At 49.9% G+C, this 24,707-nt stretch overlaps 3 protein-coding genes across 7 annotated transcripts in view; 2 read left to right on the forward strand and 1 right to left on the reverse strand.

The window, feature by feature from the left end:
* LOC309522960 (cathepsin G-like) overlaps positions 1-16,052 on the reverse strand; it is a 39,590-nt gene extending 23,538 nt beyond the window's left edge. Inside the window, exons 1-5 of one of the 4 annotated variants that reach the window (XM_082206725.1) lie at positions 15,367-16,032; positions 14,012-14,162; positions 11,651-11,783; positions 10,789-11,031; positions 9,498-9,738 (exon numbers count right to left, since the gene is read on the reverse strand). In XM_082206725.1, coding sequence (XP_082062851.1) covers positions 9,604-9,738; positions 10,789-11,031; positions 11,651-11,783; positions 14,012-14,162; positions 15,367-15,427 — 723 coding nt within the window. In that variant the 5' untranslated portion in view covers positions 15,428-16,032 and the 3' untranslated portion in view covers positions 9,498-9,603. Of the gene's footprint in view, positions 1-9,497; positions 9,739-10,788; positions 11,032-11,650; positions 11,784-14,011; positions 14,163-15,366 lie in introns of those variants that run through there. The other 3 variants (XM_082206722.1, XM_082206721.1, XM_082206726.1) reach the window with 3 other exon arrangements.
* The window catches only part of LOC309522968 (mast cell protease 1-like), a 35,231-nt gene extending 16,303 nt beyond the window's left edge, over positions 1-18,928 (forward strand). Inside the window, exon 6 of the transcript XR_014215188.1 lies at positions 18,092-18,928. The gene's annotated coding sequence lies outside the window, so the exon portion shown is untranslated. The remainder of the gene's footprint in view (positions 1-18,091) is intronic.
* LOC309522964 (granzyme-like protein 1) lies at positions 2,720-24,345 on the forward strand. Of its 2 annotated transcripts, none has more exons than XM_082206730.1 (5): positions 2,720-2,833; positions 21,159-21,309; positions 21,540-21,675; positions 22,219-22,470; positions 23,229-24,345. In XM_082206730.1, the coding sequence occupies exons 1-5, from the start codon at positions 2,776-2,778 to the stop codon at positions 23,361-23,363; spliced, it is 732 nt and encodes a 243-aa protein (XP_082062856.1). In that variant the 5' UTR covers positions 2,720-2,775; the 3' UTR covers positions 23,364-24,345. The 2 variants fall into 2 exon arrangements, with proteins under 2 accessions (XP_082062856.1, XP_082062857.1); XM_082206731.1 differs by having other exon boundaries at positions 2,746-2,810; positions 21,133-21,309.
* The last annotated feature ends 362 nt before the right edge of the window (positions 24,346-24,707 follow it).

Consider the following 24,707-nt stretch of genomic DNA (forward strand, 5'->3'; position numbering starts at 1 on the left):
GCATTTCCGTGCGCTGCTCTGGTTCTCCAGAAGCGGCTTAGTCCTGCTGGCCACATGACCCGGAAGCTGTACGCCGGCTCCCTCGGCCAGTAAAGCAAGATAAGTGCCGCAACCCCAGAGTCGTCCACGACTGGACCTAACGGTCAGGGCTCCCTTTACCTTTACCTAGAGGTAAAGAGCTAGTTTTCCCTGGGAAAGGAGTGTGGCAAGGGGGAAACTGCTCAGACAGGACAAGCAAGCCCTAAGTCATACAGAGCAGACCCACTGAAATCAACACTCGTTGTGTCTCATAATATTATGGGATGCCGCCCTAGGTCTGGTTCACATTTTGAACACAAGCAGAGCTAATTTATTCTTTCTGAACTAATAACGGAACTGAAATTCGGTTACCTTTGATCACATAGTTATCTTTGGCCACTCAGTTAATATATACGGTACATAGTAGAGTACGTTAGCAGAAAGAGTATTCCAGACAGTATTCCAGGTGTGGTTTGACCAAGGCAGAAGAGAGCGGGACTATGACTTCCCTTGATCTGCACACTAGACTTCCATTGACGCAGCCTAGAATTGCATTAGCCTTTTTTGCTGCTGCATCACACTGTTGGCTCATGTTCACCTTGTGGTCCACCAAGACCCCCTAGATCCTTTTCACACGTACTGCCAGTAAGCCAGATCCTATAGCCCCATCCTATAGTTGTGCATCTACGAGACCAATGTCACCATCCCTGGCTGAAGGTTCTCCTCAGATTTCAATGGAGGGAAGGTCTGTGCTGGGAGATCCAACGAGCCTGAGCATCCTGATAAGGCATGTGTAGGCAACCTAAAGCCCGGGGGCCGAATCCGGCCCAATCGCCTTCTCAATCCGGCCTGCGGACGGTCTGGGAATCAGCGTGTTTTTACATGAGTAGATTGTGTCCTTTGATTTTAAATGCATCTCTGGGTTGTTTCTGGGGCATAAGAATTCGTTCATCCTTTTTTCAAAATATAGTCCGGCCCCCCACAAGGTCTGAGGGACAGTGGACCGGCCCCCTGCTGAAAGTGTTTGCTCTCCCCTGTGCTAAGGGCTTCTGCACGATTCCTCTTGTCCCACCTGAGGTAATAAAACCCACGTCCGTCAAGAGGCTGAAGAGTTAAGTGCCAGGCATCTCCCACCTGGGCAAACATCAAGACCACGGTTGCTAAAGATACTCTATTTCTCTATTTCTTCAGAATATTGCAACGACTTGTATTTCTCAAAAAGTCCCCAGCCCCGTGATTTCTAAAGAAACAACACCCTATAGAAAGTTTGACCACAGCTAATTTGAAATATGCTAAAAACAGCCACCCACACCCTGGCTGGAATATTCCTATAGCCTTAGACACCCCTGCTGCAATTTTTCTTATAGCCCTATTATTTTTATGATTAATCAAAAAAAAAATCCTCTTTTGCAGGAGCAAACTGAAAAGACAACATATACATTTCTCACAATACACATTTTGGTAGGCAATGTCTTCCTAATTAAATGCATTTTTGTACATCAGTTTTACCAATAGAGTGGTACCTCGGGTTAAGTACTTAATCCATTCCGTCCTTAACCTGAAACTGTTCTTAACCTGAAGCACCACTTTAGCTAATGGGGCCTCCTGCTGCTGCTGCCACACAATTTCTGTTCTCATCCTGAAGCAAAGTTCTTAATCTGAAGCACTATTTCTGGGTTAGCAGAGTTTGTAACCTGAGGCTTATGTAACCTGAAGTGTATGTAACCTGAGGTACCACTGTATATGCATTTATAGATGCTTTTTCTGCTAATGTACTCCACTATGTATATATTAACTGAGTGGCCAAGGATAACTATGTGAAATGGAATTTCAGTTCCATTATTAGTTCAGAAAGCATAAATTAGCTCTGCTTGTGTTCAAAATGTGAACCAGACCTAGGGCGGCATCCCATAATATTATGAGACACAATTAATGTTGATTTCAGTGGGTCTGCTCTCAGTATGACTTAGGGCTTGCTTGCCCTGTCTGAGCAGTTTCTCCCTTGCCACACACCTTTCCCAGGGAAAACTAGCTCTTTACCTCTAGGTAAAGGTAAAGGGACCCCTGACCATTAGGTCCAGTCGTGGCCGACTCTGGGGTTGTGGCGCTCATCTTGCTTTATTGGCCGAGGGAGCCGGCGTACAGCTTCCGGGTCATGTGGCCAGCAGGACTAAGCCACTTCTGGCGAACCAGAGCAGTGCACGGAAACGCCGTTTACCTTCCCGCTGGAGTGGTACCTATTTATCTACTTGCACTTTGAGTTGCTTTCGAACAGCTAGTTTGGCAGGAGCTGGGACCGAGCAACGGGAGCTCACCCTGTCTCGGGGATTCGAACCGCAGACCTTCTGATTGGCAAGTCCTAGGCTCTGTGGTTTAACCCACGGCACCACCTGCGTCCCATTCTTTACCTCTGAATCGGAACAAACAGCAATCCGTCGAAAACCCCTTGGTTGTTTGCGCCGATTAAGCTCCACAGAGCAGTTTTCTCCAAGCTCCTTCTCTGACCCCAACAGGACCAAACCGCACAAAACTGCCTTGCTATCTGATTTCCATCAATGGGTGGTGTGGTGTGGGGTGGGGGTCTGTCACATGGCTGGAGAGAAAAGATGAACATGTTGAAATTCGCCCATCAGATCTCCAGTCTAGATTGTGGCTTCCTGGGAAAGGTGGGGTCCAGAGAGTGGGATTATAAAAGCTACCGATTCAAGGGGCTGAAGAGTTAAGCGTCAGGCATCTCCCTCCTTGGCAAGCATCAAGATGTGGAGACTCCGCCAGGTTCTTCTGCTACTGCTGTCCTTCTCCTTAGCCCTTACAGGTGAGTAAAAGCACCATGGCAGATGATGCACCATGGGGAAGAAATCCTCCTCCCAGCAGTCATTCAACAGCCCAAAGGGGTCTTCCTAGGCTCCTCTTTGCTTTCACTTTCCTAACTTCCTTGCTAGGAAAACCAATTGTAAGCTCATCAGGATGGAGACCCGTCCTTTTTGCTCCCCCAATAACTTTGAATATGTGGAGGATACCCCAGAACATGCAAGAGGGAACAGCTGGAGTTGATCTCTGCATACGGTTCTTTCAGATCCATTGCGGAGTGAGACTGATGAGGAGCACGAAGCCAAGCCCAACCCCAGATCCTACATGGCTTTCTTGTCGACTCGCGATGGCCCTTCCTGTATCGGATTCCTGGTGGCGCCCCAGTGGGTAATGACGTCTGCGCACTGCGATGCGTAAGTCTCACTAATCCCTCCTTGCTTCTTAGCAGGGATGGTCATAGAATCATAGAATTGTATAGTTGGAAGGGACTGCAAGGGTCATCTGGTCAGCTAAAGCACCCATGACAGATGACCACCTAACCTTCACGGTGCACAGCTGGTTGTGTAGAGGGGGCCTGGTCTTTTGCACGGGGGCCAGGAGGGGATTGAGTCCTGGCATCTCTGACACTAACTGATGTTCTGTTTCCAGCACCTATAGTGTCATCCGCTTTAATAAAACCTCTAGAGAAGTGTTTCGTGTTGAGGCTAACTACCCACACCCTGACTATGACAAATACGACAACTCAAACGATATCCGTCTGCTCAAGGTAACTTGCTCCAAGCAATCTCTCCTCCAACTTTCCCCCGAGGTCAGTGATCCTGAAGGCAGAAGGGGTCATGCTCTCCTAGCATTGGGGGGCCAAAAGTCTCTTCCGGGGCAGCCCAGAAATCATTAAATTCGGAGTAGGTGGTTGCTTGTAGGAGTTTTTATCTTAAAACATTTTTAGTTGTATTCTTTTAGTATTGAAATGTTTGCCACAAAGCAGATGTGGGGATGCAGTGGAGAAGCCCCATCGCACTGGCAGGACTCTTGCTGGTGCAACCATATAGTTGAACATAGACCATTAATATTATCCATGCCATAATATTATCATTCTGTATTATGAATACATTCTGCTACTTTTTTTGCCCAAAGTGCCCCATTTCAGAGGCACCAGACTCCCCAAAGGGTTTCCTCAAGCAACACTAAATCAATGAGCTCTCTCCCATCTCTTCTTTTCGCAGCTGAATTCCAAGGGTTCTTTGACTGAATACGTCAACACCCTGCGCTTGCCCATATTCGACCGTGAGCTCTCCGATGGGACTATCTGCAGCGTGGAAGGCTTGGGCCGGGTTTACGAAGATGTCATTGTCTATGGCCATAGTCAGTGCAAGAAGTTCTATCCCCATATCAGTTATGGGAAGGTCTGTGCTAGGAGAAAGGACAAGCCTGGGACCTTCTATGAGGTGAGAGCCAGCAGAAGCAGCAAGTCACATGATCAGAGGTTGGGGATCCTTCTGAGGGATTATTCTCCTCTCCAGCAAAATAGACATGGGCAGATGCCAGTCTACTTACACCTGGCCTGACCAACCCAGCGGCTTCATAGTTTGCCAATTCCCAGGGGTGGATGTCGAATGATGCCCTTCACTTCTGTTCTTCACAGGCACTCCAAGGGTCCCCGAAAGCGAAGCTGGAGTTATTTAGGCTTGCATCCTGCTAAGGGCTCCTGCACAACTCCTCTTGTCCCGCTGCTTTTCCAGGAGAAAACCGCTCTTTGGAGCTGAATCGGAGCAAACAAGAAAGGAGTTTTCTGCAGATTGCTGTTTGTTCCGATTTAGAGCTAAAGATCTGATTTTCCCTGGGAAAGGAGTGGGGCAAGGGGGAAACTGCTCAGACGGGACAAGCGAGCCCTATGTCCTACTGAGAGCAGACCCACTGAAATCAACACTTGTGTGCCATAGTATTATGGGATGCCACCCTAGGTCCGGTCCTCCTTTTAAACACAAGCAGAGCTGATTAATGCTTTCTGAACTTATAGCAGAACTGAAAATTGGTTATCTTTTATAATGGCCGAATAGTTCTCCACTCAAATAATATTTACATAAAGGAATGCATTAGCAGGAAGAGCACGTATACAGTGGTACCTCAGGTTAAGTACTTAATTCGTTCCGGAGGTCCATACTTAACCTGAAACTGTTCTTAACCTGAAGCACCACTTTAGCTAATGGGGCCTCCGGAGCCCGATTTCTGTTCTCATCCTGAAGCAAAGTGCTTAACCTGAAGCACTATTTCTGGGTTAGCAGAGTCTGTAACCTGAAGCGTATGTAACCTGAGGTACCACTGTAAATGCATATATTGGTAAAACTGATGTACAAAAATGCATTTGATTAGAAAGACATTGCTCTCCAAAATCAATATATGAGGAGAAATGTCCGCCAAGATCTCCACTCAGAATGGAAGGATCCAACCAACAGGAACCTGGCCGTTTGCCCTGGCTCAAGCTCCAGAGTTCGCCACGAGGTGGATCCAAATCTTCCCCCAGCTGCCATATCTTATCTCTCTCTCCTCTCCACAGGCGGACCCGGGTGGCCCCTTGGTGTGCGATGGTGTGGCAGAAGGAATCAACTTGTATCCCTATCCCGGCTGTCCTGGAGTTTACACCCGCATTGCCCATTACCTTCCATGGATCAAGAGAACCATGAGACTGTGAACAGAAGAAGCAACCGCGGTGACATTGTGCCTTCTTTCCCACCCCTAATGCTTTTGCTTGCCGAATAACCTGCTTGGCTTGCATTCTGCAACAAAACACATGCGCGCGCAGACACACACACACACAGAGAGAGAGAGAGAGAGAGAGAGAGAGAGAGAGCCCTCAATGGCTGCGAAAAAGGAGATCTATCATACAGGATGGTGTTTGGGCAAGTTCCTTCACTGCCTCCCATCCCCTTGAAGAAAACCCTTCCACGGACCTCCATCTCCCTCAAGCCACTCCTCCCTTCTCCCTTCCTTCCCCTAATTAATGCAGGGATGGAGGAACTGTGGCCCCCAGATGATGGAGTCCGGCAACATCGGGGGAGCCAAAGATGGTCCAAATGTCTGGATAGCATCATGTTCCTTTAGATCAGGAGGGAAGGACCTGTGACTCTCTCAATGTGGCTGGACTCCAAATCCCATCAGTCCTGGCCAGTTTAGCCAAATGTGAGGGCTGATGGGAGTTGAAGTCCATCAACATCTGGATGGCCAATATGTCAACCACCTCTGCCTTAGAGGACTCCTCTGGCTCTTCCTCCCAGAGGTCCGCAGACCTGCCATTGGAACCTGAATTCTGGGACAAGGTCAGGTAGAGTCCCTTGAGGTTGAGGGATGTGGGACGTCTTCCTCTCAGCCAACAGGGAAGGACTCTATCTCCTTTCTAAAGGGATCCTCTCTGTATTTCATCAGCCCCCCAAAGACCACCCTAACCCCTAGGATTCCTAGATGCAGATCCAAAACAACACCTCACAAATAACCTTTTCACAGAATAAACTCCCCTAAGCGGTGGGTTGCGATGTATTGTAGGAATGGAGGAAACATTTAATATTCAGCCTGGATTGAAAGTTCACACTTTCTGAAACAAGGTTCACACCAAAAATAGTCATCCTCTAAAATTCACATTTCGCCAGATTTTGCAGTTTAGGTCTCCAGTCATGTTTATGGGAATGCACATAATGGGGGAAAGTGTGTCCTTTGATGCAAGGAATAGTTTTTAAAAAAAGCATGCCAAAGATGCATTATCTTACAGCAAATTGCTTTGCAAAAAAATGTGAATTTGTGGCACAATTGCATACAAAAGTGTGTATTGAAAGAAATTCACATTAAAATGCTGTTGAATTTTCATGAGTTTTCCGTCCGTTCTTTAAAAAAAAACAAGCATGCAAACTTATAGAGATATGTGGATAACTGATCTTATGATGGGAAAAAGAAGAAGCTGGAAGGCATAAAAGTGGACAATTTGTCCATCCATGTCTATGCTGTAGGCATGGGTGACTTCAACTGACATAGACAGGCTGCCCTTGTGTCCCTGCCATAACCAAGAGGTAAAAATGTCTAGTTGCCCCAAAGGACTGTGTCCTAGAACACCTGGCCGCCTCAGGGGGGCTCAGGCAGGGCTTCCTCTTAAGTGGCCCCCTTGATGCGGTGCAAGACGTCAGTATCGTTGAACCAGTTGGGAGCAGGGACCGCAGTGCTATTAAATTAAAGACGTGCCTACAGGGCCAATTGCCAATGTCAGAAGGTGGTGTGGTTGCTCGAGAGTAAGCAGGCAAGACTCTGGGCTGTCTTTTCCAGGCTTTATTCTTGGTGCAACCTATTTACAGTGAAGAGCATCGTAAGTTCATAATAATAATAATAATAATAATTTATTATTTATACCCCGCCCATGTGGCTGGGCTTCCCACATTCCTCTCAAAGCCACATTCAAAGCTTCCCGACACAGGGCTGCCTTCAGATATTTACAGAAGGTCATAATATTCTTTGTTTCTTTGACATCTGGTGGGAGGGCGTTCCACTGGGAGAGCGCCACCACCGAGAAGGCCCTCTGCCTGGTTCCCTGTAACTTGGCTTCTTGCAGGGAGGGAACCGCCAGAAGGCCCTTGGTGCTGGATCTCAGTGTCCGGGCTGAACGATGGGAGTGGAGATGCTCCTTCAGGTATACTGGACCGAGGCTGTTTAGGGCTTTAAAGATCAGCACCAACACTTTGAATTGTGCTCGGAAAAGTACTGGGAGCCAATGTAGGTCTTTTAGGACCTGTGTTATGTGGTCTCGGCGGCCGCCCCCAGTCACCAGTCTACCTGCCACATTCTGGATTAGCTGTAGTTTCCAGGTCACCTTCAAAGGTAGCCCAACGTAGAGCGCATGGCAATAGTCCAAGTGAGAGATAACCAGAGCATGCAACACTCTGGCGAGACAGTCTGCAGGAAGGTAGGGTCTCAGCCTACATACCAGGTGAAGCTGGTAAACAGCTGCCCTGGACACAGAATTAACCTGTGCCTCCATGGACACCTGTGAGTCCAAAATGACTCCCAGGCTGCGCACCTGGTCCTTCAGGGGCACAGTCACCCTATTCAGGACCAGGGAATCCTCCACACCTGCCCGCCTCCTGTCCCCCAAAAACAGTACTTCTGTCTTGTCAGAATTCAACCTCAATCCGTTAGCCACCATCCATCCTCCAACCGCCTCCAGACACTCACACAGGACCTTCACCGCCTTCACTGGTTCAGATTTGAAAGAGAGGTAGAGCTGGGTATCATCCACATATTGATGGACACCCAGTCCAAACCCCCTGATGATTTCTCCCAGTGGCTGCATGTAGATGTTGAAAAGCGTGGGGGAGAGAACGGAGGCCTGAGGCACCCCACAAGGGAGAGCCCAGGGGTCTGAACACTCATCCCCCCCCACCACTTTCTGAACACGGCCCAGGAGGAAGGAGCAGAACCACTGTATGACAGTGCCCCCAGCTCCCAGCTGTTCATGTCTGGCTCAATCGCTAGCAGAATCTGGGAGTGGTTGGCCTTTGTACCTCCCCCAGCATAAAAGTCGTGTGACCCCCAGCCTTTTCCGCCCCTCCCTGCACCGAAGCCTAGTGCACACAATGGGCGCTGGCAAGGACGCACTTCCCGCCTCTCCGGTGTGCTCAGGCAAACAACAGCAACACGTTTGTGTGGATGCATTAGCAGTTTATTGTGAATTACTCTTGAGATACAGAGCTGCATGCAAGTTTGCCAAACCGGCGCGTCTTTGCAAAGCGATTCCCCCAAAATAAGGCATTTGGGGCAGGCTCCTTTCACTGCTACACACACTGACAGACACACCTCAATCCAGTATCTGCATTTTTGTGCACTAGACTCGCCTGGAGAGCCAAGTTGCAAAATTCAGAGGAGGGCGAATTTGAAAAGATGGCTGTGTTTCGGATCTTATTCCAGGAAGCGTGAATGAGGGAGGTTCAATCTTACCTTTGAGCTGAATTTAATTTCCCCTCTGTCCCTCTGGTACATCACCCCCAACCATTAGCCTGGAGGAGTTTGGCATGTGAAATGGTAAACTGGTAACTTTTAACTGCCCGCCCCATTTTTGAATGCATTTTGGTGCCAAGGTCTTTTGTATGATTGTCTAGGAATCCTAGAGACCAGACCAGTGATTTGGACATCAAGGAAATGCACAGAGGAAGTCCCCTAGGGTTGAAATGAAATGTCTCCTCTTGAAGAGGGTGAGAAATTCCCACAGTCCTGGCCCTCCGTTGTCCCAGAATGCAGCGTCCAAATCTATGCCAGGCTGGAGAGGGAGGATGGAGGAAGGTGGAATCATCTAAAGGGAGGTGCGGTTAATCTTTTGGCCATCCAGACGTTGATGGATGTTGATTGATGGCCATGTTGTCTGGGGCTGATGGGAGTTGGAGTCCAACAACATCTGGAAGGTGACAGGTTCGCCTCCCCTGACCCAGAGGATGAGGAGGAGATCTGTGGAACTTTGGCCAGTCCAGACATTTGGACAACGGTGGAGAACCTTTGATCCTCCAAAGGTTGCTGGACTCCCATCAACTGCAGCAAAAATGGCCAATGGTTTCCTTGAAGGGGATGGGGAGGGACTGAAGGAACTTGTGGAAACCGAATCGTGTACAAAACACCTGATACGTTCTGCAGCTGTTGGGGGAGTCAGTGTGCATGTATGTGTATGGTTGCAGGCTTCAAGCCAAACGGCTTATGTAGCAAGCAGAAGCATTAAAGGCGAGAAGAAGAAGGAGGTCTTCTTTCTCCTCTTCACTTGGCCATGGTTTTCTTGATCCAAGGAAGGTACTGGGCGATGCGAGTGTAAACGGCAGGAGGGCAGGGGTTGCTGTAGGAGAGGATTCCATGCGCTACGCCGTTGCACACCAAAGGATCACCCATCTCCCCCTGTGGAAGGAAGGAAGCAAAGATGGCAAGTGGGAGGAAATTTTGATCCACCTCAAGGAGGACTTGCAACTGCAACAACATTGGCAAACCTGCCAATTCCTGTTTCTCCCTGTTTTGAATGTTCCTGATATTTAAACTCGGCTCCCCACTTTCGTACCTCGCTTCATAGTTTTCTCTGAGTCCACACACAAATACATATTGTATTGACAGGCTTCCTTCTCCTGTAAGGAGCTCAAATATGGCTTCCCTTCCTTTCCCTGTTATCCAGAAAACAACCCTGTGAGGTACGCCGGCTGGGAGCTAGTTACTAGGCCCCAGGGTCACATGGGGAGCTGTGTGGCTGGGCATTGGCATGCGCATGTTTCCTGAGATTCCTGTATGGCAGGGGAGCAGACCTCCCCCACCCTTGGAGGTGCCTTCAATCTCTACACTTCTATGATTCCATCATCTGTGACAGGGGGGCATTCAGCTCTTGGAGGCTCAGCCCTGAGGCACAGAAATGAAGAGCAGCAATCCCCATCTGCCCAGTGACTGACCTCTGCCCACGTCCATTTTGCTGGGGAAGAGGGTTATCCCCTTTCCTCGCTTGGCTCCAGCTGTGGCAGCATCTGCAGCTGTGGCTGAGTGGGAGACAACCCCGTCCGAAACCCTGACAATGCTGAGCTAATCATTCAAACCCATGAGGACTGGAGTCTTCATTTGCTTAAAACCAGAGCTCACTGATGGAGCACTTGCTTGGCGTGCAGAATGTCCCAATGGCATCCCCAGGTAGGGCTAGAAATGTCTGCTGCTGTTTGCCAGAGTAGGCATTACTGAGCTGTTTCTATGCATCTCCCGGGGCGAGGGAAGAGAAAGCTAGTTTCCTGGGTTTCTATTTATCATTAAGTTTCCATGCATACATACACATTCTACATATTTTCCTCCACTTGCTCCCACCGCGGCTTCCTATTTCCCCTTTTCCATGCTGCGGATCCTGTCCAATAACAGGACGGTGCTCCTCCTGCTCCCCTTCTTCTGGTCCTGCCGCCTGCCGTTTCTGCTGACGCTTACCTGTGTAAATGACTGAGACTGATGGCCTGCGCAGATCTTTCCATGGTCGATCCGGGGATAGAACTTCTGGCACTTGCGTCGGTCATAGATGCTGGCATTGGCCTCATAGAGCATATATGGGCAATTTTCCTGATTCGGGCTCCAGCCGGCCACACTGCAGGCTGTCCCCTCAGAGAGGTCTCTGCTAGATGTTGGCAATGGCAGGATGGAAATGTTATCATTCAGACGAACCTTTGACTTCAGCTGGGAAAAGGAGAGGGAGATGAGGCAGAAATGAGCGCCTTAGCGTTGCAATAGGAAGCCCTTGAAACCTGTTCCTTTATGAATGCAGAACTGCGTTCATAATAATGAACTCTAATAAATAGGGAGAATCCCATGGACTGCAAGAAGATCAAACCTCTCCATTCTGAAGGAAATCAGCCCTGAGTGCTCACTGGAAGGACAGATCCTGAAGCTGAGGCTCCAAGACTTTGGCCACCTCAGGAGAAGAGAAGACTCCCTGGAAAAGACCCTGATGCTGGGAAAGATGGAGGGCACAAGGAGAAAGGGATGACAGAGGACGAGATGGTGGGACAGTGTTCTCGAAGCTACCAGCATGAGTTTGACCAAACTGCGGGAGGCAGTGGAAGACAGGAGTGCCTGGCGTGCTCTGGTCCAGGGGGTCACGACTAAACGACTAAACAACAACAATAAATATTGATAATAATCTGATCATACTAATGACCAAAGAGCTGGATTCAGCTGAACGAATCTGTTATATTTCACACATGGGGATGGAAGGAGACATTTAGCTGCTTCTGCCTTCAGGATCGGGGCCCTCGGGGGTGCTTGCAGAGTGAGAAAAAGGCTTGGGGTGAGATACCTTGAGCAGAAGAATATCATTTGAAAAGGTGCTGTCCTTAAACGTATAATTTTCGTGCTTGTAGGATTTGGCCACGCTGTGATACGTTATGGCAAATGTGAGGTCATGTGCTCCCAGGACAACCTTATCAAAACTGGAAACAAAGCAACAGTCAGGGTCAGAGATCCCAAGAATCAATGCTCTCCCAATCCCTGTGCAAAAGACCAGCCCCCACCCCACGGCCCTTAATAACAAATTAGTAGTAGTAGTAGTAGTACATCGCCCATGAGGCTGGGATGCCCCAAGCACTCTGGGAAACTTCCAACAGAATATACAAAAACACAGCAGAACATCAGACATTCAAAGCTTCCCTCCGCAGGGCTGCCTTCAGATGTTTACGGAAGGTCATAACTTTGTCTATTTCTTTGACATCTGATGGGAGGGCGTTCTACAGGGCGGGCGCCACCACCGAGAAGGCCCTCTGCCTGTTCCCCGGTAACTTCACTTCTCTCAGTGAGGGAACCACCAGAAGACCCTTGGAGTTGGATTTAAGTGTCTGGGCTGAATGATGGGGGTGGAGATGCTCCTTCAGGGATACAGGGCTGCGACTATTTAGGGCTTTAGTAAAGGTAAAGGGACCCCTGACCGTTAGGTCCAGTCGTGGCCGACTCTGAGGTTGCGGCGCTCATCTCGCTTTACTGGCCGAGGGAGCCGGCGTACAGCTTCCGGGTCATGTGGCCAGCAGGACTAAGCCGCTTCTGGTGAACCAGAGCAGCGCACGGAAACGCCGTCTACCTTCCCGCCGGAGCGGTACCTATTTATCTACTTGCACTGGTGTGCTTTCGAGCTGCTAGGTTGGCAGGAGAAGGGACTGAGCTCACCCCGTCACGGGGATTCGAACTGCCGACCTTCTGATCGACAATCCCTAGGCTCTGTGGTTTAACCCACAGCGCCACCCGCGTCCCTTGACTGGCGTTAGCTGCCCTGAATAACAATAAAATCAAAGTTCAGAAATCAATTTAGAGGAAATCCATCTAATAAGCATTAGATAATCACCAGGGCTACCTGTCTGAATTAGTCCTACTTGGGCCAGCGAGGAGCCAGGGGAGATTTAGCAGTGGGATCCCAGAGCGTGTAATCTTAATCGGTACCTATTTCTCTACTTGCACTTTGACGTGCTTTCAAACTGCTAGGTGGGCAGGAGCAGGGACCGAGCAACGGGAGCTCACCCCGTCACGGGGATTCGAACCACCGACCTTCTGATCGGCAAGTCCTAGGCTCTGTGGTTTAACCCACAGCGCCACCCACATCCCAGGGCTTTAGTAGCCAGCACCAATTGTGCTCAGAAGCATACTGAGAGCCAATGTAGATATTTTGGGACCGGTGTTTTGTGGTCCTGGCAGCCACTCCTGGCTACCAGTCTAGTAGCCACATTCTGTATTACTTGTAGCTTCTGAGTCACTTTCAAAGGTAGCCCCACGGAGAGCGCATTGCAGTAGTCCGGGCAGGAGATGACCAGAGCATGCACCACTCTAGTGAGACAGTCTGCGGGCAAGTAGGGTCTCATCCTGCGTACTAGATGAAGCTAGTAGACAGCTGCCTAGGCACACAATGGCCCTATGCCTCCATGGACAGCTGTGAGCCCAAAATGACCCCCAGGCTGCACACCTGGCCCTTAAGATGTTTTTTTTAGGAAGTTGTTTAACAACCATTTTTCCCCCCAGCTTGTCTGCGGAGACTCCCTCACAAAGGGAGGCATCCACCACCCCGCAGAGCCCATTGCTCATCCCTGTCTGGCTCGCTTTTATGCGCCACGATGCGCAAGGGTCACGGAGGCAGGGGGTTGATTTCACTCCAGGCAGCCTCTCCACATCCTCAGAGGTAACAGGTTGAAATTCATCCCATGCAACTTGACTAGACGGAGCAATGGCACATTCCCAGTGGCGTAGCGTGGGTTCTCAGCACCCGGGGCAAGGCAAGTAATTTGCGCCCCCTAACCCGTGGATTTTAGCACTCGAGTCTCTTCCGCGCCCCCCAGATGTTGCGCCAGGTGCAGCAGGCCCCCCTGCACCCCCCACGCTACGCCACTGCTCCCACCACAAGTCTTCAGGACAGCCTTCCGAAGGCTGGTGCAGGGAGAAGGTCTCTCCGACCCACCGCCAGGCTTCGGAGGAGGTCCGAGGACAGTGGGGTTCCTGCTTCCTCGAGGAGGGCTGGCCAAACGCGCCCCCCCAAATGTTGCGCCCGGTGCGGCCGGCACCCCTGGCACCCCCACGCTACGCCACTGCACATTCCTGCCCTGCCCTGCTCCCTTCCAGCAATTAGCTTTGCCCTCGATGATCACCACTCCTACAAAAAGAGGAAGGCTTTGGGGATACTTACCGTCCGCAGCGTGCAGAAGTCATGACCCACTGTTGTCCCACGAGGAATCCGCCACAGATGTAACGGTTCTGGTAATCCAGCAAGGCAGCCATGTAGGGTCTGGAGTGAGGACTGGCTCCATTCGGGCAACGATATTGCCTCTGCAGTGGGTCTGCAAGAAGCAAACACAGAGATAAACTGCTACTGCTGCTGCTTACAAATTCTAGAGCCTTGTTGTTTCTGAGCCCAGTTCAAAATTCTGGAGCTGCCTTGGCCCTCTATATCTGAAGGAGTGTCACCACCCCCATCGCCTGAGCTCCAGCTCTGAGGGCCTTCTGGCAGTTTCCCTCATTGCGAGAAGCAAAGTGACAGGGAACCAGGCAGAGGGCCTTCTCGGTGGTGGCACCCACCCTGAGGAACGCCTTCCCATCAGGTATCAAGGAGATAAAGAACTACAGTGGTACCTCGGGTTAAGTACTTATTTCGTTCCAGAGGTCCGTTCTTAAGCTGAAACTGTTCTTAACCTGAAGCACCACTTTAGCTAATGGGGCCTCCCGCTGCCGCTGTGTGATTTCTGTTCTCATCCTGAAGCAAAGTTCTTAACCCGAGGTACTATTTCTGGGTTAGCAGAGTCTGTAACCTGAAGCGTCGGTAACCTGAAGCGTATTTAACCAGAGGTACCACTGTATGTCACTTTTGGAAGACATGTGAAGGCGGCCCTGGATTGGGAAGCTTTTAACGTTTGATGTTTTACTATGTTTTTATATGTGCCAAATAAAAGCCATGGGGGCAGGAGAACAGTTCACTGTCCCAACCTGGAGATCCGGATTTTGGGGATGGATCCTTCATCCCTTGTGCAATGCAAAGCGGGTGCCCTGCCATTGATCTAGGCATACAAACGGCACTCACACCCTAATAATAATAATAATAATTTATTTATACTCTGCCCATCTGGCTGGGTCCCCCCAGCCACTCTGGGCGGCTTCCAACAAAACTAAAATACAATAACCTATTAAACATTAAAAGCTTCCCTAAACAGGGCTGCCTTCAGATGTTTTCTAAAAGTTTGGTAGTTCTTTTTCTCTTTGACATCTGGCGGAAGGGCGTCCCACAGGGCGGGCGCCACCACCTAGAAGGCCCTCTGCCTGGTTCCCTGTAACTTGGCTTCTCGCTGGGAGGGAACTGCCAGAAGGCCCTCGGCGCTGGACCTCAGTGTCCGGGCAGAACGATGGAGGTGGAGACGCTCCTTCAGGTATACTGGACCGAGGCCGTTTAGGGCTTTAAAGCACCCTAAGCATCTGAAACAGAAGGAATGAGGTTGGCTTGGCCCCAAAGTGTAGTAGAAATGGGTTCGTGAGTTAGCGGGCTTTACTCACCTGTTTGGGCTAAGGAGAAGGACAGGAGCAGTAGCAGGAGAACCTGGCGGAGTCTCCACATCTTGATGTTTGCCAAGGAGGGAGATGTCTGGCGCTTAACTCTTCAGCCTCTTGACTCCGTAGCTTTTATTACGTCCACCCTCTGGACCCCACCTTCCCCAGGAAGCCACAATCTAGACTTGAGATCTGATGGGCGAATCTTTACTACCCCACCCACCCATCGATAGCAATCAGATAGCAAGACAGTTTGTGGGGTTTTGTTTTGTTGGGGCCGGATAAGGAGACTGGGAAAGGGGAAACAGAGTGAACCCTTAGTGTCAAAATACTTTTTGGGGTGTGTGCAAAGATTGGGGTGCTGCCTTGCTGTATGCAGAGAACCCCTCCCTTACCAATACAAAGGCTTCATGCAGAATCTAAATCTGGACATGGGAATCCAAGCTGCCTGACCTTCCCTTTGGAGGTGGGTTGGCAAGGAGGGCCGTTGTCGACTCATCACCTGCGTACAATGGTACCTTGGTTTGCATACATCTTGGTTTGCATACATTTTGGATTACAAACACGTCAAACCCGGAAATGCATGTCCCGGTTTGCAACCTCTTTTTGGATCACAACCCATTTTTGGGGATTACGAACACGTTTTTTTTGGAGGCCCCATTGGCGAAAGCGCACCTTGGGTAACAACCTGTTTTGGTTTACAAACAGACCTCCGGAACAGATTATGGTTGTAAACCAAGGTAGCTCAGCCTGTGATAGTAAAGGTAAAGGGACCCCTGACCATTAGGTCCAGTTGTGGCCGACACTGGGGTTGCAGCGCTCATCTCGCTTTATTGGTTGAGGAAGCCAGCGTACAGCTTCCGGGTCATGTGGCCAGCATGACTAAGCTGCTTCTGGCGAACCAGAGCAGCGCACAGAAAGGCCGTTTACCTTTCCGCCGGAGTGGTACCTATTTATCTACTTGCACTTTGACGTGCTTTCAAACTGCTAGGTGGGCAGGAGCAGGGACCGAGCAACGGGAGCTCACCCCGTCGCAGGGATTCGAACCGCCGACCTTCTGATCGGCAAGTCCTTGGCTCTGTGGTTTAACCCACAGAGCCAAAAGGCCTGCACCACCTGATGCCGACGAAGCTAAAATTCCATCTTTGGTCCCAGTATGGGGCAGCTGCATTGCAGGTGGTTGGAACAGATGATTCTCAGGGTCCCAGCTCTACGATTCTATAGTTCTACAAGTCACAAACTTATGAGCACCTTGAATGGGGCCCGGAAACCCGGAATTGGCAAAGCTGCCCATCTCTCGCAGTTGCTCATGGAAGCTGGAGGAGAACAACATCCAGAGAGCGGAAGGTTCTTAACCCCTGGACAAATGGGATGACGGCGGTCACAACAGCATGAAGGGTATTGCTGGAACATAAGCTTAACGTGAATCAACAGTGTTATGCAGTAGCAAAAAAAGCTAACACTATTCTAGGCTGCATCAACAGAAGATTAGTGGTACCTTCGTTCTCAAAGATGAACGTTAGAAACTGGGAGGTGAGCTCCAGAGTTTCACTATGCAGTGCTAAAAGATGGCCTGCTTTTGCTCTGTGCTGAATCTTTCCACATTCCTCCTCGCCAGTCCCAATGGGCATCATCCATCGCAGACCATGTCCTTTTCTAACTAGAGGTTCCCAGAATGGAAACAGAGACCTTCTGCATGCAAAGCAGGGGATCTACTGCCAAGCTCCCTGTTAAGTTGTGGGTGAACATATCAGACGACACAGCGATTCTTCAAACAGCTCTTGTTTATTCACAGGCCAGAACAGAACTGAACTGAAGGGTTCAGCCAGCCTGCTTATATAGAGCTCCAGTACAACGTAACTGTAACAACTTTCTGTAACTATCCAATCACTGACCATCACTTTCGATCCCTTATTTGCATATGTGGACCTGAGTAAAAACTATTTGCAGTATCCTCCTGCTGGCCCAGGGTGAGAAATTCAGTACATAACACTCCCCATATCAAAGTTTTTACTGGCAGCTGCTGTCCCTTGCGATGGGTGGAGTGTAAATTAGGGAGCCCAACAGCTGGTCAGGCAGAGAGGCAGCTCATCCCAGTTTCCTCTCCATCCTGCTCCCTGCTAAGTTCCACAAGGGAGCTACAAAAAACACAAGAGCTACAAGCACGGCAAGCGAGCACGTGCTTCACGCTGTTATGACTGCCATCATCCCATTTGTCAACAGGTTAGGAACCTTTGGCCCTCCAGATGTTGTTCTTCTGTAGCTCCCATCAGCCCCAGCGACGGATGAGCAGCTCTGCCAATTCTGGGTTCACTCCGTTCCTCCTTTCCCTAGTCTCCTTATATGGCGCCAACATAACCAAACCGCACAAATCGTTTTGCTATCTGGTTACCATCGATGGGTGGAGGTGGGGTCTGTCACATGGAGGGAGAGAAAAGATAAATGTGTTGAAATCCGCCTATCGGATCTCAAGTCTAGATTGCGGCTTCTGGACCAAGGGGGAGTCCAGAGGGTGGAGGTAGTGAAAGAAACAGGGGTTAAGATGCTGAAGAGTTAAGATCAGGCATCTCCCTCCTTGGCAAGCATCAAGATGTGGAAACTATGACTGCCTCTTCTAATCCTTCTCTTTGGCCCAGATGGATGACCAAAGCAACAACCCACCCATTATCCCTGGCCATTGGCCATTTTTGCTGCAGTTGATAGGAGTCCAGCAACTTTTGGAGGGCCAAAGGTTCCTCACCGTTGTCCAAATGTCTGGACTGACCAAAGTTCCACAGATCTCCTCCTGGTCCTCTGGGTCAGGGGACGTGAACCTGTCACCTTCCAGATGTTGTTGGACTCCAACTCCCATCAACCCCAGACAACATGGCCAATACGGGGCGACTGGAGTTGACACCCATCAACATCTGTATGGCCAAAAGATTAAGCGCACCTTCCTTTAGATGATTCCACCTTCCTCCATCCTCCCTCTTCAGCCTGGTATAGATTTGGACTTTGCGTTCTGGGACACTGAAGGGTCAGGACTGTGGGAATTTCTCACGCTGTTCAAGAGGAGATATTTCATTTCAGCCCTAGGGGACTTCCTCTGTGCATTTCCTCAATGTCCAATACACTGGTCTGAGCTCTAGGATTCCTAGACAATCATACAAAAGATCTTGGCACCAAAATGCATTTTAAAAGCGGGTGGGCAGTTAAAAGTTACCAGTTGGGAATAAGATCCAAAACACAGCCATCTTTTAAAATTTGCCCTCCTCTGAATTTTGCAGTTCAGCTCTCCAGGCAAGTTTAGTGCACAAAAATTCAGATACTGGAATGAGGTGTGTCTATCAGTGTGCATAGCACTGGAGGGTATGCCAGGAAACAGGGAATTGTGTTCACATGTGGTGGGGGTGTCAATATGTACAATTTTTCTGACAAAGGGAGTTTAAGGAAATAACAGAAATCACTGAGTTAAAGCTGACCGAAAGTCCAGAGGAAAATTCAACAGCATTTTAATGTGAATTTCTTTTGATACACACTTTTATATGCAATTGTGCCAAATATTCACATTTTCTGCAAACCAATTTGCCCTAAGATAATATATTTTGGTATGCTTTTTAAAAAACCATTAGGTAAAGCCATTAGGTCCAGTCATGAGCGACTCTGGGGTTGCGGCGCTCATCTCGCTTTACTGGCCGAGGGAGCCTGTGACCAGTATGACTAAGCCGCTTCTGGTGAACCAGAGCAGCGCATGGAAACGCCATTTACCTCCCCGCCGGAGCGGTACCTATTTATCTACTTGCACTTTGACGTGCTTTCAAACTGCTAGGTTGGCAGGAGCAGGGACCGAGCAACAGGAGCTCACCCTGTCGCGGGGATTCAAACCGCCGACCTTCTGATCGGCAAGTCCTAGGCTCTGTGATTTAACCCACAGCGCCACCTGCGTCCCTATTACATGCACTATTACATTAAAACTATCAAAACTATTACATGCACACAAAATCTGGAGAAATGTTAATTTTGGAGGAAGACTGTTTTTGGTGTGAACCTTGTTTCAGAAAGTGTGGACGAGGGAGGTTCAACTTTCAATCCAGGCTGAATATTAAATGTCTCCTCCATCCTTACAATACATCACAACAACCCACAGCCTAGGGGAGTTTTGTGAAATGGTTATTTGTGAGATGTTGTGGGTACCAAAGTGTTTTGGATCTGCATCTAGGAATCCTAGGGGTTAGAATGGTCTTTGGGGGGCTGATGAAATGCAGAGAGGATTCTTTTAGAAATGGGATAAAGTCCTTCCCCATTGGCTGAGAGGACGACGTCCGACATCCCTCAACCTCAAGTGGCTCAACTTGACCTTGTCCCAAAATGCAGGTTTCAATGGAAGGTCTGTGGGGCTCTGGAAGGAAGAGCCAGAGGAATCTTCTAAAGCAGTAAGTGCCGCCCTGTGGTGTGCCATTTTGTCACCCCTCAGGGATGACACCCAGGGCAGGCCGCACCCCCCTTCCCACGCCCTTGAGGCCAGGTATAAGTAGACTGGCATCTGCCCATGTCTGTTTTGCTGGACAGGAGAAGGATCCCTCAGAAGGGTGGGATCCATAACGAGGAAGCTCTCCCACTTCTGATCCTGTCACTTGCAGCTTCTGCTGACTCTCCGTGAAAACAGCCTCTGGCTTGTCGGATCTTCCGGCACAGACATCATTGAGATTAGGATATGGCTTCCCATACTGCCTGCAGTCAGAGATGGCTGGTGACCAGTCTTTCTAAACTGTTGGCTCATCTTCAGCCTGTGGTCCACCAAGACCCTTAGATCCTTTCCACATGTACTGCTAGTAAGCCAGGTATCCCCCATCCTATATTTGTGCATCTGAATCCAGTCGCTCATCAGTCCGTAACATGTAAGACCACATGAATTCAGCGCAGAACCACCAGGACCTTGAGTCTCTTAAATAGTTCACAAAACAGATGGAAAAGTCTCTTTGCTCCTTTCAACCAAGTGACCGCAGAAACCATTAGGAATCCAGTGTCCGGTCACAAAGTAGGGCAGTATACAAATTTAATTAATTAAGAGGAGGAGGAAGAAGAAGAAGAAGAAGAAGAAGAAGAAGAAGAAGAAGAAGAAGAAGAAGAAGAAATTAATAGTAACAGCCACTCGAGTGTATCGAAAGCTGGTCTCTGATTTTGTTTTAATGAATTACATTGTCTTCGCTCCTCTGATTTCGTAAACCTTTGCTTAAAAGCTCTCCAATTCTGGGATCACTCCGTTTCTCATTTCCCCCAATCTCCCCATCTGACTATCTGATTGCCGTTCGTGGTGGGATCAGCCACGTGGCTAGTGAGAAACGATAAGCCTGCCTATCAGATCTCAAGTCCAGATTGTGGCTTCCTAGGGAAGGTGGAGTCCAGAGGGTAGAGGCCATAAAAGCCACGGGGTCGAGAGGCTGAAGAGTTGAGCGCCAGGCATCTCCCTCCTTGACAAGCATCAAGATGTGGAGACTCTGCCAGGTTCTTCTGCTACTGCTGTCCTTCTCCTTGGCCCAAACAGGTGAGTAAAAGCACCATGGCAGATGATGCACCATGGGGTTTCTTCTCCCTGAAATCCTCCTCCCAGCAATCATTCAAAAGCCCAAAGGGGTCTTCCTAGGTTCCTCTTTGCTTTCGTTTTGCTAACTTCCTTGCTAGGAAAACCCATTGTAAGCTCATCGGAACAGTGAACCGTCCTTTTTGCTCCCCCAATAACTTTGAATGTGTGGAAGACACTCCAGAGCATGCAAGGAGGAGGAGCAGCAGGAGCTGATCTCTACATACGGTTCTTGCAGATCCATTGCGGAGTCAGATTGTTGGGGGGCACGAAGCCAAGCCCCACTCCAGACCCTACATGGCTGCCTTGAAGTATCGCAATGGGAAAGTGGGCTGTGGCGGATTCCTGGTGGCGCCCCAGTGGGTAATGACGGCTGCGCACTGTGAAGGGTAAGTCTCACTAATCCCTCCTTGGTTTTCAGCAGGGATGGTCATGGAATCAGAGAATTATACAATTGGACTGCAAGGGTCATCTGGTCAGCTAAAGCACCCATGACGGATGACCACCTAACCATCAAGGTTCACAGCTGGTTGTATGGAGGGAGCCTGGTCTTTTGCACGGGGGTCAGGAGGGGATTGAGTCCTGGCATCTCTGACACTAACTGATGCTCTCTTTCCAGCAACTATAGGGTCACCTTGGGGGCACATAACATCTCCGCTGAAGAACCCTCTCAGCAAGTGTTCAGCATTGAGGCTAACTACCCACACCCTGAATATGATGGGTCCACCACCTCAAACGATATCCGTCTGCTCAAGGTAACTGGTACAACAATCTAGTTGAACGTGGGCCATTAATATTATCCATACTGTAATATTATCATTTGGATGTGGGTGGCGCTGTGGTCTAAACCACAGAGTCTAGGACTTGCTGATCAGAAGGTTGGTGGTTCGAATCCCCACGACGGGGTGAGCTCCCGTTGCTCTGTCCCTGCTCCTGCCAACCTAGCAGTTCAAAAGCATGTCAATGTGCAAGTAGATAAATAGGTACCACTCCAGTGGGAAGGTAAATGGCGTTTCTGTGCGCTGCTCTGGTTCGCCAGAAGTGGCTTAGTCCTGCTGGCCACATGACCCGGAAGCTGTACGCCGGCTCCCTCGGCCAGTAAAGCGAGATGAGCGCCGCAACCCGAGTCGGGCACGACTGGACCTAATGGTCAGGGGTCCCTTTACCTTCTATTATCAATACAGTCTGCTGATTTTTTTTTGCCCAAAGTTCCCCATTTTAGAGGCACCAGACTCCCCAAAGGGTTTCCTCAAGCAACACTAAACCAATGAGCTCTCTCCCATCTCTCTTTTCCGCAGCTGAAATCCAAGGCTACTCTGAATAAATACGTCAACACCCTGAGCTTGCCCAAGTTCAACAGTTACCTCTCCCATGGGACCCCCTGCAGCGTGGCAGGATGGGGCCGGGTTTACAAAGACTGGTCACCAGACACACTCTATGAGACCAATGTCGCCATCTATGACCGTTGGTGGTGCAGTCAGTGGTATTCACATCTCAATAATGGAAAGGTCTGCGCCGGGAGACCCAACGAGCCTGAGGATTCTTTCAAGGTGAGAGCCAGCAAGTGACAGGATCGGGCCGGGGTTATGGATCCCACGCTTCTGAGGGATCGTTCACGTCTCCAGGAAAAGGGACATGGGCTTGTATTCTGCTAATGGCTCCTTCCCACTTTCGCTTGTCCCTCTGCTTTCCGGGGGGGGTCACTCCTTAGCGCTCAATTGGAGCAATCGGCCATCAAGCTTTGCATGGATTGCCGTTTGTTCCGATTTATAACTTAAATAGCTGGTTTTCCTGGGAAAAGAAGGAGTGGACGAGCCCCAAGTTGTACTGAGAGTGGATCCACTAGTAACGTGTCAGTTTGCCCTGGTTCAGGGGCGCGGGTGGGGCTGTGGGTTAAACCACAGAGCCCAGGACTTGCCAATCAGAAGGTCGGTGGTTCGAATCCCCGCAACGGGGTGAGCTCCTGTTGCTCGGTCCCTGCTCCTGCCAACCTAGCAGTTCGAAAGCACGCCAAAGTGCAGGTAGATAAATAGGTACTGCTCCGGCGGGAAGGTAAACTGCGTTTCCATGCGCTGCTCTGGTTCGCCAGAAGCGGCTTAGTCCTGCTGGCCACATGACCCGGAAGCTGTACGCTGGCTCCCTCGGCCAGTAAAGCGAGATGAGTGCTGCAACCCCAGAGTCGGCCACGACTGGACCTAATGGTCAGGGGTCCCTTTACCTTGCCCAGGTTCAAGCACGAGAGTTGGCCACAATGTGGATCCAATTCTTCCCCCAGCTGCCATCTTTGTTCTCTCCCACGTCTCCACAGGGCGATTCGGGTGGCCCCTTGGTGTGCAATGGTGTGGCAGAAGGAATCGTCTCGTATGGCAAGCCCTGCCCTCCTGGAGTTTACACTCGCATTGCCCATTACCTTCCATGGATCAAGGAAACCATGAAACGGTGAACAGAAGAAGCAACCGCGGTGACATTGTGCCTTCTTTCCCACCCCTAATGCTTTTGCTTGCTGAATAACCTGCTTGGCTTGCATTCTGCAACAAAACACACACACAGAGAGAGAGAGAGAGAGAGAGGGAGAGAGAGAGAGAGAGAGAGAGAGAGAGAGAGCCCTCAATGGCTGCGACAAAGGAAGATCTATCAGATGTTTCATACAGGATGGTGTTTGGTACCTTCACTGCCTCCCATCCCCTTGAAGAAAACCCTTCCACAGACCTCCATTTCCCTCAAACCACTCCTCCCTTCTCCCTTCCTTCCCCTAATGCAGGGATGGAGGAACTGTGGCCCCCAGATGCTGGAGTCCAGCAACATCTGGAGAGCCAAAGACGGTCCAAATGTCTGGATAGTGTCATGTTCCTTTAGATCAGGAGGGAAGGACCTGTGACTCGCTCAATGTGGCTGGACTCCAACTCCCATCAGTCCTGGCCAGTTTAGCCAATTGTGAGGGCTTATGGGAGTTGAAGTCCATCAACATCTGGATGGCCAAAATGTCAGCCACCTCTGCTTTAGAGGACTCCTCTGTCTCTTCCTCCCAGAGGTCCGCAGACCTGCCATTGGAACCTGCATTCTGGGTCCAGGTCAGGTCAAGCCCCTTTAGATTGAGGGATGTGGGACTTCGTCCTCTCAGCCAACAGGGAAGGACCCTATCTCATTTCTAAAGGGATCCTCTCTGTATTCCATCAGCCCCCCAAAGACCATTCTAACCTCTAGGATTCCTAGATGCAGATCCAAAACATTTTGGCACCCACAACATCTCACAAATAACCTTTTCACAAAATAAACTCTCCTAGGCTGTGGGTTAGGGACGCGGGTGGCGCTGTGGGTTAAACCACAGAACCTAGGACTTGCCGATTAGAAGGTCAGTGGTTCGAATCCCCGCAATGGACGGGGTGAGCTCCCGTTGCTCGGTCCCTGCTCCTGCCAAACTAGCAGTTCGAAAGCACTTCCGGCGGGAAGGTAAACGGTGTTTCCGTGCGCTGCTCTGGTTCGCCAGAAGCGGCTTAGTCCTGCTGGCCACATGTACGCCGGCTCCCTCGGCCAATAAAGCGAAATGAGCGCCGCAACCCCAGAGTCGGCCACGACTGGACCTAATGGTCAGGGGTCACTTTTCCTTTACCTTAGGCTGTGGGTTGCGATGTATTGTAGGAATGGAGGAGATGTTTAATATTCAGCCTGGATTGAAAGTTCACACTTTCTGAAACATGGTTCACACCAAAAACAGTCATCCTCCAAAATTAGCATTTCTCCAGATTTTGCCGTTCAGGCCTCCAGCCAAGCCATGTTTATGGGAATG

Source organism: Podarcis vaucheri (assembly GCF_965113315.1).
Source record: "Podarcis vaucheri genome assembly, chromosome: 18".
NCBI classification, from domain to species: Eukaryota; Metazoa; Chordata; class Lepidosauria; order Squamata; family Lacertidae; genus Podarcis; species Podarcis vaucheri.